This window comes from Lingula anatina, chromosome 2, assembly GCF_051362555.1.
Source record: "Lingula anatina isolate TDL-2025a chromosome 2, LinAna3.0, whole genome shotgun sequence".
Taxonomy (NCBI): domain Eukaryota; kingdom Metazoa; phylum Brachiopoda; class Lingulata; order Lingulida; family Lingulidae; genus Lingula; species Lingula anatina.
This window is the reverse complement of record NC_141768.1, coordinates 17,627,088-17,643,725: the sequence shown is the minus strand read 5'-3', so window position 1 is coordinate 17,643,725 and position 16,638 is coordinate 17,627,088. Positions and strand designations below refer to the sequence as shown.

At 36.5% G+C, this 16,638-nt stretch overlaps 2 protein-coding genes across 2 annotated transcripts; both read right to left on the bottom strand.

Moving 5' to 3' along the window:
• Positions 1 to 890: 890 nt before the first annotated feature.
• LOC106162725 (forkhead box protein J1-B) lies at positions 891 to 5,522 on the bottom strand. The gene is made up of 3 exons (XM_013540124.2): positions 4,905 to 5,522; positions 3,928 to 4,513; positions 891 to 2,919 (listed from the first exon to the last, which is right to left on the bottom strand). Exons 2-3 carry the CDS (start codon positions 4,432 to 4,434, stop codon positions 2,098 to 2,100), a joined length of 1,329 nt encoding a protein of 442 aa, XP_013395578.2. The 5' UTR covers positions 4,435 to 4,513; positions 4,905 to 5,522; the 3' UTR covers positions 891 to 2,097.
• Positions 5,523 to 7,763: 2,241 nt separating this feature from the next.
• On the bottom strand, positions 7,764 to 16,421 carry LOC106162689 (UBA-like domain-containing protein 2-A). Its single transcript, XM_013540047.2, has 3 exons — positions 16,220 to 16,421; positions 16,012 to 16,083; positions 7,764 to 9,283 (listed from the first exon to the last, which is right to left on the bottom strand). The coding sequence occupies exons 1-3, from the start codon at positions 16,325 to 16,327 to the stop codon at positions 9,080 to 9,082; spliced, it is 384 nt and encodes a 127-aa protein (XP_013395501.1). The 5' UTR covers positions 16,328 to 16,421; the 3' UTR covers positions 7,764 to 9,079.
• Positions 16,422 to 16,638: the final 217 nt, after the last annotated feature.

Genomic DNA, 16,638 nt, shown 5'->3' with positions numbered 1-16,638 from the left:
TCAAAGTTAACCATTTGCTTTGAAAGCCATTCGTGTTAAATTAGGATAAGAAGAAGGATTTGTTGATTTTTGTTTATGTGCTACTAGGGCAGTTGCTAGGGAAATTAACCTGTGTTCTAAAGGATGAGTAAGAATTTCAAGAAGGTATGACAAGAGGCTTATCACCATAATCATGACCTGAGATATGAAACGGACATGTAAAGGTGTGAAAAACATACAAACACTAGAAAATCTGTTAATCCTATCCCCTTTTTAGATCCTTTTAGTAATGAAAAATTTAGAAAGAACTACACATGTAAATGTTTCACAGGATTGGTGTTGTTTACTTGATAGCTCAAGATTGTTACAAAACAGCTTTGTGTTGTGCTGAGTAGGAAGGTCGTTCAGGTGGCGAGAGGACGCGGCTTGAGCCTCGGGGTATAATAGGGGTCAGGTGTACATAGACACCTTATTGCCCCAGGAGTGGTATAATAACATAATACATACATGAACTAAGTGTATGATAAAGATTTGCGTCACAAACCACACTCCACAAAGCTTGGGAGTGGGATATTAAGCATTTACTGTTTAGTTCAGAGGAACACTTACAGCTGATATTATGTATTACAATGAATGTTACAGCACAGGGTGTTTAGGTCATCAATTCAAGTCACTTAACAATAACACAGAGCTCTTTGTTTGTTATTTTGCATCCAAGCCTTTAATATAAAATTTACGTGGTTATTATGCAAAATTACAACTGTTTAAAATATTTAAATTCTTTCAAGCAAAAATAATTTGTGAATCACATTTTCGACATGGGCCCTATGTGCAGCATTTTTGAATCACAATTTCATATATTTCATGTCCAGAATAAAGCACAAACAAGAAAATCAAGAAAGACTCATACATAGGTTTACATAATCAATATGATTTATTTATGACAAGGTTGTATGTAATCGATATACAGAACATATAGTACTGTAGCATATTTCCTGATGGTTCAACCTCAGTCATTAGATAATAATGTAAGCTTAATTACCAGCCATATTAATTGGCATATTGCATTTGGTGACTGGATTACTCTCAACAAGAAAACCAAAGACAAATTACCAGACTGTAGCAAAGAACCAGTCTATAAGCATGATGAAAAAAAATCAAAACTTCAATCTCAGGACTATTACCTACTGGTATGTTTTACTAAGATAGCAAACATTATGTACTGGTAGGAACTCAATACTGCACCTTAATATAAATGAAACAACCTCCCCCCACCCCCCCTCCCATTTTTGATGATTAAATGGCATTATGAAAAACTGGACCAGCCAATGCGTCAGGGGGAAATACATGAAAATATGCGAGTTGAGCCCAGACATGTAGGCACCTGTGCATGGGTTTCCCAAATGAAATCTGAGCCACCTTTTACTCCTAAACCTGTTGGGGTTCCAGGCATGAACCTGCTGTATTGGGGTACCATTGATCCAGTGCATGTTTGTAAATATCAAGCTCTTTAATTGATACAAAGAACTTTTGTATAAGTGCACTGAAAAGACAGGCTTTCAACCTAGCGGCTGTTTTGTATGTGGTCAATGAAGCATGTGCTTGTTTCAACATAATCTGGATCAATGGTCAGCATAGAATGAATCTGGAAGAATGTTTCACCCCACATGAAAGTAGACCCATTCATGCAATTTTGGTCGTGTGTCGATGACTTAAAAAAATAATAATAAACCCACATGTACGCAAAATTTGCCTTACTGGATGAACTGTTGCCCTTTAAATGGATATAGTTCACCTGCTTCAAAGCTTTCCAAAATCTTTTTTTTTTAAACAAATAACATTGCTAACTACCCCCTTCCTTCAAATAATTGCACCTATTCACTGCAAAAACAATCTGTGCATATTATACATATACCTAGAATATAAAAACTTTCAAAGGTCATACCACAACAGTATGCTTTCATGAAAATTTCTTCACTATAAATGTGAAACAAATTTTTAAAATTCACATAAATGGACGGATATTATGAACTGGCACAATACATTTGGCTTTATACTGATGGACAACTTTAGAAATGATCACACATGCCTTTGCAGATGCCTTTCCTACATATTTCACTATGATAGTATTGGGCTGGGTATACTGCCTAGATCAAACAAGTGTTCACAGCTGAGTGCTGCAATAGCAGCATCAATGTCTAGTCTGTCACTCTCCTCCCAGGGATGGGAGTGGTCTATCACGGAGGGTACAGGACTGGGAGCTATAGGTGTGTGCAGTCCACTGGCATTCGAGTCCATGTTGATGGGGGAAAGAAGTCCCCGCGTGCTTCCAGAGAGGTTAAAACTCTCATTCCACCACTCTGGGGGCTCAATTTTGACCCCTTGGACTGTGAGGTCCAGAGGTTTGGACTCATCAGATGAATCATCATTGTCTTGGGCAGGGTCTGTGCCCAGTTCTGAGAGGTCTGTGCCAAAGATCTCATCAAATGCCGAGTTTGATGCATCATCAGAGAGTGGCGGACTCATTGCAGTTAATGGACTAGCTGTGCGGTCACTGATTATGTCCTCAGTTTTTACCTTCACACCATTAATATCAATATCCTGGTTCAAAATGGAGTTCCAACTGAAGTCTCCCTTCAAAGCATGGTGATCGTCATCCAGGTGAATTGTTCTCCCATCGTAGCCTGGCTCCTGTTTCACTTTCACTTTGCCATCCTCTGCTTTGCTGTCATTGTCTTTCTTTGACTTTTTGGCAGGAGAAATGGCACTGTTGCTGGTGCTGTCACGCGTGCTGCACCTCCTCTTTTTATAAATACCGTTCACCAGCTGGTCATTGTAATCTGGATTGATACGCCAGAATCCTCCCTTACCAGGCTCGTCTTTTCTTCTTGGAACTTTTTGAAAGCACTTGTTCAAGGACAGGTTGTGGCGGATTGAGTTCTATAACAAAGAAAGAGAATCATTACCAAAAGTGATTATTTGTTTTAACCGAAGTTCAAGTGCAGAAAGTAAAAGTTTTGGGAATGGGAATGAGTGTTCAAGACAACACAATTAGCTCCATTTCATCTGAGCTAACTACAATGTAACAGCTAGCAGCAATGTATTTTAATCTTTTATGGCGTAAATCGCCATGCCCTCATGCAGTTTTTCCACATTTACAGATGAGATGAAGTATGCATTAAGCACTTCATTTATGTCTCATGCTGTTGCATAGTCTTTTCATTTCCTACCTACATCAGCTTCATTCATACAACCTCTGTATTGATCTTGGCAGATCATTAACATGTCTTTGTGGAAGGTAGGCATATTGATCACTAACATCAAATACTAAGCTGACTTGCAGCTACAGAATTTGTTCTACACAATGGAGAGATTACTAAGAAATCTTAGCGACATTGGCATTAATATTCAATAGCATCATGCAAAAGACAAAAGAAATTACTTCTTTTATATTTAACAATGATTGGCTGTTGTATTACAAGGTTGCCCATTATTGTAAATTAAAGCTCTCTGGATAATGGGATGCCGGTCATATTGATCACACAATTAATGTGTTGCTGAATTCTTGCAGTTAATATATTGACTGCCTACATACAGTATTGGTTATATCATCTGGGTGAGTCTTGTTCTGACTTGTTTTATAGAAACAAGAGAAAACCATCATGGCATTGTAGATAAAAGACAAATATTATGTCACAACATCACTTCCTTGCCAATATCTTTTCATACAATATATGTAGGTGTTAATGTGTCTATAAGCAGTCTCCCCCAGGCTTAACAGGTATTTAGTTTAAGACCTAACCAATCAAATGGCTTGACAATTGTCTTCTACAATTAAAAATTTGGATAAATTTTACTAGAAGCCAAATGAAATCAATTTACTAATGCATCACAGTATACAGAGCATATCTGATGTGAAAATGACCATGTAAATATTGGGATATTTACCTGCCAGCTAGGATCTGCCACTCTGTAGTACATGAAATTATCTGTGATCCAGTTATAGATGGCTGACAGGGTCATTTTGGCTTTCTTGGTCTCCTTCATGGCCATGCATATAAGGGTAGCATAGGAATAAGGTGGCTTGACATATGGATTAGTTTTATAGTCTATCTTTTCTGCTGCAACTGGCGTGGCAGGCATGAGGTCATAGGACCTCGGTGGTTCAACTTTTATTGACGTTGATGCATAGTTGAGAATGGCATTAGGGTCGACTTTTCCATCATTGGCACATTCCACTTGTGGTTGTGGACTTGCTGGGGGCGTGGGTGCAGCACCAAAGTTCATGATATTTAGATTTTGTAACCAATTGAGACTAGTCAGACTGTCATCTAGATTGCCATTATTGCCGCTGCTATTGCCACCACTGGATGGAGTGGCTGCCTCCATAGGGTGCTTGGCCAGCCAGTTCTGGCGGAACTTCATGGCCAGGGTGTCTTTACTTAGGACAGGCATTCTAACCTTCCCTTGGAATACGTTGGACTGTGGAAACTTCGTTTTGGCGGTTACTGTATTTACACCAACAAATGTACCACTGAAATATTATAATTAAGCAATCAATATAATTATTATAACAATTAAACAATAGTCACCTTGGTGATTATATTAAAACTTTTTAAAGCCCGACAAAAGATATGATGTACGGATGATTTCCTGTTAAGTTATACATGTAGAATCAGTTATTTCGATCAGAAATATTAAATGTAGACAGCATATCTAGGCAAAAATAAAAACCCAATGAATCAACGCTTGGCTGACATTGGTATTGAATAAAAATAAAATATGCCATTTTCATTTTTACTGTATCTGATAAAACATCTTTAACGCGCACACGACACGTAAACGCTACATATTTCATCTTATGGGATCCACGTTTAACCTTCACAGAAAAAACTAGACAAACCAAAATAACATTCTTTACTTACGAGTAACTCGCCAGCTTGTCTATATGGTGACTCGGATCAGCTGATCCCCTGCAGAGATGAAACAAATTCTCCAAATTCCCCTGTGCTCCGCAAAACGATTTTTCGAGGAACAGTGCTGTTATTTGCAGTCAAGAGGTAATATCCCTTCTAAATTTGGTTATTGTTTAGCTACTGCTTATTGCTATAAACGGTGTGTAAATCCACCAGTTACACCCTTAAGTTCCACGAGAAAACTGCATGCAAGTCACTTGAGCTGGCTTGATAATATTGCTTGCATGGCAACTAGCTAAATAGTGGAGTAAATACTAGCGCGCCCACTGATTGGCGTGTCTGTTGACGACGTCGCTAGGCATGCAAATGAGATAAACATGTTTAGAGATGGCGCTTCTGTTGCCGGCTCAAGACAAGTTGAAATGTGGATTACGAGGCGGAATGTGTTGTATCGATATTTCAAAACTAAACTAAAATTCCATTTATACATCCAGTAAATAAACATACATTTGAAACACAAATTTAATTTTTCAAACATTGATGTGTTTAAAATCTTAAGAAGATGGTCGGAATCGGTATAAAGAGCAATCAAGGCAGGTGCACTGTTCAAAGGCTGTGGTTCGGGTGGTTAGTTTGACGCAATCGCGGCGTGGGAGATGGGGGGGGGGGTGCTTATTATAATTATTACTTTTGGAATTTTGCCTACAGAAGTTAGTTAGCATTTAATTAATTCCATATGCTACATATAACAAAATGAATTAACTTCTGCACTTGTTAAGTTGTCAGTTTGACCAGAGACAATTCAATTTTGGTTTTGGTGGCGAAAAAAAGTCTGTAAGCGGTAAAACGTGTTTAGATAAGGTGGATTTCATGAAGTAGGCCTATTTAGCAACAGCAATAGGCTCAATATACCTTGAATTAAATACAATACACGTCCCAACAAAAGGTGACTTTTCACAATGGCTTGCATTAATGAGAAAATACTATTAGATTTGTTGAATAGAATAAAAAAAAAGTTATATGATAAAACTGAAGGGACCGCTTCTTTTATCATAGCATATCAACACGTGTCCTATATGCTTGATTCCAGAGTCTCAATTTGTTTTCATTTTGATGAACAGGGAATAACAGAACTAAATGGAGTTTACTATGTTCGCATCACAATGGGTCTAAATCTGTTCCTCAGCACCCTGCTATACAATTAAAAAATTAAGCCATGCGACATACAACTGCTTGGTATGGTGATGCCATATCTATAACGTACGTCTTTCATATCTAAGTTTTTATTGAAGTCAGGGTTTGAGGTTATGCAAACAACACAAGAAAAGCAACACCAGGGTAAGCTGCTATACGAGAAATCGTAAGCTAACTGAAGCTATATTCGACGTTAGAGTCAAGTTAGTGACACTTGAGATATAGTTTGTATTAATTAAGTTCCCTTTCCTTCATCCATCCACTATTACAGTCATTCCTTTTTTTTTGACAGAATTAATGCTACCCTCGGCGCAGTGGAAGTCAAACAACTACATCATCATCACCAGGCAATAGTAAATCATATTCGCAATTTTAATAAATGGCATACAGCATGCGCTTGGCACATTAAAAATTACCAATATCAGTCCGTTGAAGTAATTATACGAAACCAAACGGTCACAAGGGGGTGTGTGTGATTGTTATGAAAACCTTGGAGTGTAACATGAATATATCCAATCACGCTTTCCTTTTTGGTGGACAGAGAAACAAACACAGTGACGTCAAATTTACGTATACGTTTTTAATCAACATAAAGAGTCGGCGTTTTTTTAGGACATTCACTGGTGTGTTTCTTGACTTACTTGAGGGGTTTTCAAGCCACAAAACATATCAAAAGGACATATTTGGCATTTCTTCGGTGAATCTTCCTCTAAAGCGGGATTCTTGATAAGTTAGTTTTGTTTACCTCATTACGGATCTATCTTTGATAAGGTAAAGTTGACTTCAGTTGAGAGCAGGCCTTCCACTTTGATTTACCACGTTAACATGACCACTCAGAGCACCGATTCTGCGAATATCTCATATAAGAACGTATGATCGAGCCCATTTTCTGAATCACTTTTGTGCGAAGTAAGATGACTGAGCGCTCTTGTATACACTACGTCAGTTTTATTTGAATTAAGTGAGTTTTGTTACCATACGCGTATATTTCTAAGACTTCAATGTTTTAATATAATCCAACTCGATTTCTTTAGAAAGACGTCTAAGTGCAAAATGGTTAACGTCGTTTTACGGTAGAAAATTTTCATCGAGCCTCATAAATTTGAACAGAACATGCCTAGTGATAGAGACAGGGGTGGAAAAGTGCTAGCCTAAGCGTGGCAAAAGCCATTTTCCATTAAACCTCTTCACCTTCCCAGCTAGCACGAAAATTCATGCGTTAGCACTTCTATTGACGGTTCTGATATGTAGCGGCTGTGCAAGTACGTATCAGAACCGTCAATAGGAGTGCTAACGCATGAATTTTCGTGCTACTTCCCAGCCAATGCATGTTCATTTTATTTTTAAAAAGTTGGACACGTTCCTTTTCAATAATAACAAAGCAAATCACAAGTCTACCGTGTGAAAGGTATGGTTAAAAACAGATACTGATGTCCGACTCTATCAGTGATACTTAGAGGTTTCCGCAATTTGGCACAACAAAGGAGTGGCTACATTGCGATGACAGCACTACTACAGCAATCGGGCAATGGCTGTTTCATTAGTCACTGCAACCCCCTTTAGTTTACGTTCACAAGCCCACGAGACGAACTGCGTCACCCACTTCTTATATCATCTTGTCTTAACTATTTCAAGGTCTATTATTCGTCAATGATATTGCAGGAAAAAACGCCATCTGTTATAAAATGTATTTCAAGTTTGTACACAATGTACAGGTACAACGCAATTTACAAAGTTGTATGAAATGGACTTTGATTGAGTGTGCACTAATCCGTGATGTAAACACCATGCTCCCTGATACAAACAGCAAACTAAAGGCTGCGTGCCAACTGGAGCAACAACCATATGTGCCAGCAAATAAAACAAAACCCTGAAACTGCTGAGATCCTCACATCTATAAAGAATAGACATCTATATTCACTCCATTAGTTTCTTGCCAGTTTTTGCTCACCCACCGCTTTCTTAACACAATATGCATAAAATACAGAAATTACCGTCACACCTCATCATTTAACATTCAAAGTACACTAATTACCATTGGTCTTTTACATTATACTGTTAAGTGACCTAAATACATGATAAGAATACAAATTTCACATGAAATTTTATCATGAGATTGACCAGTCCACAACTACTATGTCCCCTTCTTTCCCTGCCCAAGCTATACCTGAGTGAATGCACTGAGACACGGGGTGCACTACAACTCTCACATATCAGAAGAGATAACAGAATATTTATATATATATACAAAAGATTATACAGCACATAACCCAGTGCATCTGTGACTGACTGAAAGAAACGTGTCATAATCAGTGTGAAACCCAAAGTTAACTTTTGCTCTTCAATGGAGTGTTCCCAACTCCAGGCACTGTTTAAAATTATTTTAGTAGTCCTAAAGACACACCAAATTTTTCAACTAATATAATAAAAGCACCAGATCATTAGTATACACTGTCTCATGTGTCTCCAATTAGTCAATATATCTTTTCCCTTTTTAGTTTCTTTTTCTATAAACCTGTAAAACACTGATACAAATAAATTTTTTGAACTTTTTCCACTTTTTCTATAAACCTGTGAAACGTGGATTAATATAATGTGAATATGAACATAACTGAAGAACTGTCAAAATGATGCTAGACATACATCATATCTACATGAATGATATAGATACCCATACAAATTATATCTTTACCATATTAATTAAATTAAAAAGTCTCAGGCTGTTCAACTTCTCCTCAATATTAAATTGCCTGTCATCAAATGTTTTATAGATGAAATTTAGTCTTTTCCCTGCCTCCATCAATAACAGAAATTCTAACATAGAACTCCTTGATTTCGAAGAGTCTGACCTTGCTCATTCATTGTTATGTTCCAAGCGCTTCACCTGTTCTTGAGAGACAATAAGATTTTCCCTTTCTCCACTCAAATGTTTGCAACACTTATTTCTTTCGTGATTAAGTGTGCTTTCTGTGAAAATCAGAAATCAGAATTTATCTTTGTGCTTCCAGTTCCACCTTAGGTGGCTGTGACTGAGGTGATTGTTGTGCAGGAGAGCTTGCATAGTAATTGGCAAAGTTCGAATTTACTGGTGATGTTGCCGTCATTTTCTCTGCACCGCAAGACCATTTAGAAAGTGCTGCAAGTGCCTCTGGGAAATTTGGCGGTGTGGCAGGAGTATTCGCAGGTGTACACAGCTGAAAAACAAGAATACAACAATACATAAATAACAATAAGTGTTCTCATCTATTGAAACACAACCACATGGTAAACAATACACAATCACCTGTGAAGATATATCACAGAGATAAGGTTGGAATTCCAAAAAGGGGGGGGGGGGGGGGGGGGGGGGTTAGCTTATTTGTCAAAAAGTTTTTTTTTATAAATTCAATTTCACCTCAAAACCTGAAATCTATACAAATTTCAAATACTAACTGAAATAAAAATGTTTAAACTTCTATCCGCGTTCTTAATACTTGTTAGTGTTAGTACACCTAACTGACTCGAAACACACTGGTAAACCATGTTGCTTTATAGATTTTTTTAATTGGCCTATCAAGCGGAAGCCAGTTTCATCAAAACTGGTGGACAGCATTGTCCTATGGATATCACTATCCACTGGGTAAAACTGTTATCCAAGAGTGTGGACAGATATCCCATGGACAAAGAAATGTTTCAAAAATGCTGAATACTTTTTGCCTCAAATATTGCTATTAAACTATCTATAGGAAAACAATTTAATACAATGGATATTGAAACCCACAGGCTAACTCTGTCCAGTATTGATGAAACTGGACTCTGTAGCTTTTAATCAAGTAATTACTTCATCTTTTTAATGGGCAAAAAATTATCATACTTTCAGATACATAATTTTATAATCGTAAAAATTATATTTCTTTTATCATTTGTTGATGCTTTTAATGCATAAAATAGAACTCTACAGAAGTCTTATCTTTAATTTTGTTACTACCACTCAATAGGAATACTGTAATTAAGGAAACTTTGACTTAAAAATACAGTATCTGTAAAACTCATCACAATATCACAGAAAAGTTATTACTTTAAGTAACTCATCAATCAGTTTAAGGTTATACAGCATTAAAAATTGTCAATCATAAAATTATTAGCATGCACCAGCATTTGTTAAATAACTTGGTATGTTGTATGGTAATCCTATTAGCTACTGGCACAAAAAATGCAGCTGAACCAAATCCCTGTATAAATATACAACCAGTGACACCATCACAATTATAAGCTCCATCTCTCTCATACACTCAACACACATATTAGTTGTATATAATATATACATGTATTTACCAAATTCCTTCTCTGCTGGTATTCAATATCAAATATTGAGTATTCACACAAGTGACATAAACAACTACATTACAATCATAAATCAATATCATCCCCAGACAAAATCAATATCATTTCCGTTCCTATCATTAGCTGATAGCAATACCCTAGATCATCAGAATATTAGTTTGTACCGAAGTTTAAATCTGTGAAGCTGATGGCAATTAACCAGTTTACTTTAAGAAATGCTAAGAAAGCCAGAAACCTATTCTATTTACCAATTTCTAACCAGAACTCTCAAAGGTTTAACACATGTGCTACAGCTAAGACTTCTCCAAAGAACACCAAGCATTAACCAGGCTGATAAGACCATAACAGCAAAGCCAACTAAATTGCCTCTAAATTATTCACTTCAATATGCTATGTCTATATTTGTTCAGACAAGTAACCTTTTAAGTCTAAATTGTGGAATTCAGGAAAATAACTTTTCCTGAACCTCTCTCTCTTTCTCTTCCTTCAATGAAAAAGAATGAATGTGGGGTGTTCTAAAAACAAGCAAAATACACAGTTGTCAGCTTTTGGACATTGCAAAGGTATATAACAAGTGTTGAGAGGGGCTGGTATTGGGAATGTAAGGGCGCATTTCCAGAGATTTTAGATCGATCTATCCCCGTGGGGAGTCTCACTAGATTACTGTCAGATAATCCAACTTAAATGTCCGTCCCGCCTACTACAAGCTGTAAGGGGGTAATTAACTTTCATGCCGCCCGGCTGACGGCTATTTAGCGTGAACCCCCAGGGAGTTAGGTCAATTTAGTTGGATTGATCTAATCTCTGGGAATGGGGTCTAAGACTGTCTCTGGTATATCACGTGCACACGGTGAGAAAAATCAAGATTTTACTACCCAATATATACAGTGGTGGATTTAGAGTGGGGGTCGGCTTCGTATCAGCGGACCCCCCTTCAAATAATCCTGGATCAGTCCCTGATATACCAGTATAACTACACTGCTTAAAGCCTAGACATGAGAAACATCAGCTTCAAACTCTTATCAAGGTTTACAAGGTGGCAAGCGTCAGGGATAAAAATACCAACATTTATGTAGCAGGATTCTGACATAATACTACAAATTTTGAGAGCAAAGTAGACTAACAGTTTGCACTCCGTATTACAGAGTGCCATGGTCAGAAAATGGCACAGCTAGCCAAGTACTTGTGTTATTACAGCATAGCAAATATATGAAAGGCAAACTCCCAACAGACATCTATTTCATAAAGGCATAGGTTTTTTTCCAAATCTATTTGCTCCACCTCTGGTGTCTTAACAGAAACATACAACAACAACACATGTATCAGACATGTAAACAGGAGATGCACCATGTCAACAAAACATTACCAGGCACCAAATTGCAACATGAGAACATTGGACTACCTTCTTTAAGCTATGTCTCAGCATTAAATTGAAAGATCATTAGATAGAGATACAGTATTGCAAGATAAAAGAGCCCTAAGAGTTAATGATTTATTTAAGACATACAGTGGCTCCACTTTTAAACTAGTTTTAATGAATATGTTCTTTAAAGCAGCTTAATGGAACAGGAGAAGCAGGGGCGAAAACAACATATTAAATACATCAGGTCAGTCAGTATTTGGGGATGGCAAATTTAAATAGGCCATAATAGCTGACCCCATTCCTGACACAAGGTGACCCACTTACAAAAGCAGGGCACTGACCTCCTGGAGAACATACTAAAATACTAGATCAAAGGTCAAAAGTGAAAAATTTTCCAAAACACGTGCTAGTATTATGTTTTGACGGCAGATGACAATAAGGAGAGTGAAATATCAAAAACCTGCTGGACTGGTTGTCCAAGTCACAACAGATGCACAAAAAGGCACATACTATGAATCTGCAAAGAAAAGGATGAGACAAATGTAATTTTAACTTACCTCATCAAAAACAGTTATGAAAAGATTCCATTCTACTGCCCTAAAATACAATTGTACTTTAACAGATGTATATGTTGATTACATTCAATCAGGAAAATAGTTCTGCACTGTTTTATAAAAATATATAGAGATATAAAAATAAATAAAGAAAAAACATGTAATTAAGCATAGCAAAAGACCTGAATATCACCTACTATTAAAAACATTCAAAACTGGTGCCAGTTTTGAAAGGACCTTCCTTTAATTCTAGGCATAGTGTAAACTGCTACACTTGTACAGTGGACTCCGTTTGGCTAAAGAGCATTTTTACAAACAGTTGCCCCACAAAAAAAAAACAATTATACCTCAATAGGTTACTATTATTGTTACAGAGGTAAAGAACCATTGACAAGGCTAATGAGAATCAGTTTCCTCTAGGAATACATAATGAAGGGCAGAAATAATGATTTTTAACTAAAATGCTACTGTAACATACTGGAACAGAGGTATGTAAGCTCTTCACTTGGGAAACTACAACCATGTAGTGAAGACTAACACATTCTAGCAATATCAAATAATACAACCCATTAAAACCAAGTATTTCTATGACTGTCACTGCAAAATGCATTCAACAGTACTGTAAAGTCAGGCCAGTGCTTTTACCCAACTTTTATAGGTCATAACCTTCATGTTACCCCTAACAGAACATTCTAGACTTCTGGGAACTTGTAACATATTCTCCCAGTGAACCAGAAACAACATGTGTAACTCTCAATCATTTAACTTTATATCCATTTCCCTTTGTGTTGAATGTACTCCAGCATTACTTCAGTTTTTTAATGGGCATCCTTATTAGGTACCAGCTGACATGGCTGTTGCTGCTAGCAGTGTATGTAAACAATGCTTCTCTCAGTAATAATGATAGTTACAATACACTTACATAATTATTAATTTCAATACAAAAACATTATTATGACTTTGACCAAATGTTATATGCTATAAATGCAGAAAAAATCTCTTTACTAGCTGATTGCCATCAGTGAGGTGGGAAAAAATGGAGAAAATAATAGAAAGAAAATGGAGAAAATAATGATACAATTTTAATTTAAGTAAGTTAGTAACAGAATTATTCCTCATAAACTTGAACAGGATGTTGCCACAGAGCGCAGTACAGTAATCCTACTTTTTATGCATGCTACTTACACAACTAGCAGACTTGAGAGAGAGAGAGAGAGAGAGAGAGAGAGAGAAAGAGAAAGTACATCTCAGCCTTGGCATCTGATAGGTGTCTTTAACTAATTTCTACACAGCGAAGGTAAGTACTTCAGACATCTGATGATCAACTCCTATTGTCCGAAACATAGGATAATCACCACTCTTAGCAACCCAAAGGGAACAATAATAAATTTCACAGATTTTATCAGACTATAGAGACAGATACTTACTGAGGGGCATTTTTGTTGTGGGTGTTCTTTTGTCACATGATAAGCATGAGCACATCTCTGGAATCACTCTTTTGTCATGTTTGTTGTAGCAAATAACTTATTTGAATTTTTTAAAATCTTGAGTACACAAATAAATATTTCAAAAATATGTCAAAAAGAAAGACTAACAGAATTACACAATATTTATTTCTACTACTTAAATGCCACACTATCTGACTACAAAAAATGTCGAAATTTAAATAAAAGTACTCTTTTGTTCAACTGGCCACATAAGACTCAACCTAACTTGAAAGGCACATTATGGAATTACCTGGGGGGGGGGGGGGAAAAAAAAAAAAAAAACTGTATCGTGATGTACTGTTATTTTGAGTAAAACTATGCATGTACAGTAATTACTTGATTTTTTCAATGGGCAAAATTTATCAACTTTAATATACATTATTTTATAATCACAAAAAATGTATTTCTATATGTAATTTGTTGATGCTTTTACTGCATAAAAAGAAATCTAGAGAAGCTTTCTCTTTAATTTTGCTGCAACCTCTCAATAGGAATGTTCCAATTTAAAAAAAATCTGACTTAAAAAATACAGTATGTGTAAAATTCACAATTTCCCCTCATTTAAAAGATTTAAGTTATTACCATAAAATTAGTTCTAAAAAAGTTAAGGAAATATTGTGTGGCAGATTCAAGAAATGCAAAATAAAATGTTTTCCATCTTAACATTCAGTGGGTTAGTATCATTACAAATGTGAACATGTTGATCATCTAACAAACATGCAGTTGATAGATTTTTTCAGTTCTTTAACCTAAAGTTCTCCAATGTAATATGACAGATGCCTAAAAAGTAAATCAACTTAATTAACCCATTTTTATGTGATATTCTCACCACCAGATGCTAAGTGCACATGGCAATTGATTCACAGCCATCTGGACCACTACTCTAGAGTCAACAGTCTTAATAAATAATTTGATCTTGTAAAAAAGGTCTACTCACAAATATAAGCCTTGACTGACAGATATATTTGACTTGAAGTGGAGTTCTCAACAACATGGGTGACTTGTCTGGGCTAAATTTTAAATTATTGCAAGTCCTTAATCATTTGCCAAACAAGCACATTGATACAGTTTAAAACAATTCTGCTCTTCTGCTCATGGCAGCATACTTTTCACACACATACACCAACATCTTATTTAAAGCAAGTTCTCTACGTTGACAAAATTGGGTGGTTCAAAGGCTCATGAAAATAAAACGCTTGATCAAGCAATGTATCATATATGCATGTAACCTTGGGAAATGTTCCACTCTTTTCCAAAAGCTGGTAATCTACTTCTGAGGCATCCCAGAAATAAAAAAAAATCCCTAATGAGAGTTATCCACTTCATAACTGCTAAAGCCTGGTGAGAAACAAATATATTTGACAATCATCCACAACAGCTAACAGCTAGATAATGAAAGCCATCATTAAAACACCTGCCAATGTAAACAATGAGCAAGATATCTAGTTGCACCACCCTACTGGCACTAAGCCTTTTCCATTAGTTGGCCAGAATTAGTATAAAACAATAACAATATTTGTACTCTATCAACCTGCACCCCCACCCACCCTCTTAACAAGTTATAACACACCAACACACACATTCACACTCCCAATTGAAAAATGGGCTAAGTAAGCTGTAGTGACATTCACTATCTCTTTGTACTAGAACAATTCGCACTGAAATATTTTTTTCAGATCTCTATCGGGGAAATATGTGTCCTAATGATTTGGCTTGCCTCCAAATATCTTGCATAATATACTGGTACAAACTGTATTCTACAGGATACACTATTAAAAGCCCCCGAAAAAAGGAGTTGTTTGGAGTTTATTATTTATAAATTGTCCCATTCATTAATGAAATAAAATTATACATAAATGAAATCCCATTAGTCATCATAATACGACCACACCAATCTATCTGGGTTTCCCCACCTTCGTACGTCCTCGGAAGCAGGTTAACTAGTTCTAAATAACGGAAACTGAAAGTATGAATATTTCTAAAAGGTATTAACTTAAAGTATTATAATATATCAACAGGGGGGCTTAAAAATTATGATTTGTTCTAAAAGCAAATCACAATCAGAATAGTTGGCAATCCTGCGCTAAAGTTAATCTATCATCTTTATTCTGTAGTTAAACTAAAACATTGCAAGTTGATGATGTCATCAACATGGAGGATTTCACTCGCGAGGCAAATAAGAGGAAAACACTTACCGGGTAGTGCCCGTTCGTGTGAGTTCGACAACTTGGGATGGCTGCCTCTTGAAAAAACATACTGAGAGCGGTCTGAAAGAGAAAATTATTCTGTGAATCTTGATTTAGAGGGTTGTTTAAAAGGATTTCACAACATAAACATGGCGGAAACTAGGTCACGTTTTCATTCAATAACAATCACGCCATGTTTTGATCTTATTTTTCCTACCTGAAACTGCCAGTTTGCTGCCTGTAACAACTGTTTTGCCTGTTCAGCGTGACATCCGGCTGCAAGAACAAACTGGTTGATCATAACTTGCTCCCTTAAATTGTCCATATTGGCGATTTAAGGCCAAAAGTGGCTCGACGGGAAGCGTGCTTGTTTTGGTTCCGAAAAACACTGAGAGTGATTGACAACTGAGCTCATTCACGACGCTTTTGATTGGTTCACATGTCACGAAATGGGGGTGGCCTCTCTATGAAGCGAATTTGTAAACATAAGCTGTTCCGTTTAGTAAACGTCGACCCTTTGCAGAATATAATTATACAAAATGCATTTTGTTTAAACAAGAAAGACAACAAAAGAGAATAATGTGTACAGGAATGGCAGTGGTATAGAATGAAAATCATGTTCTAGTTAGCAATCGT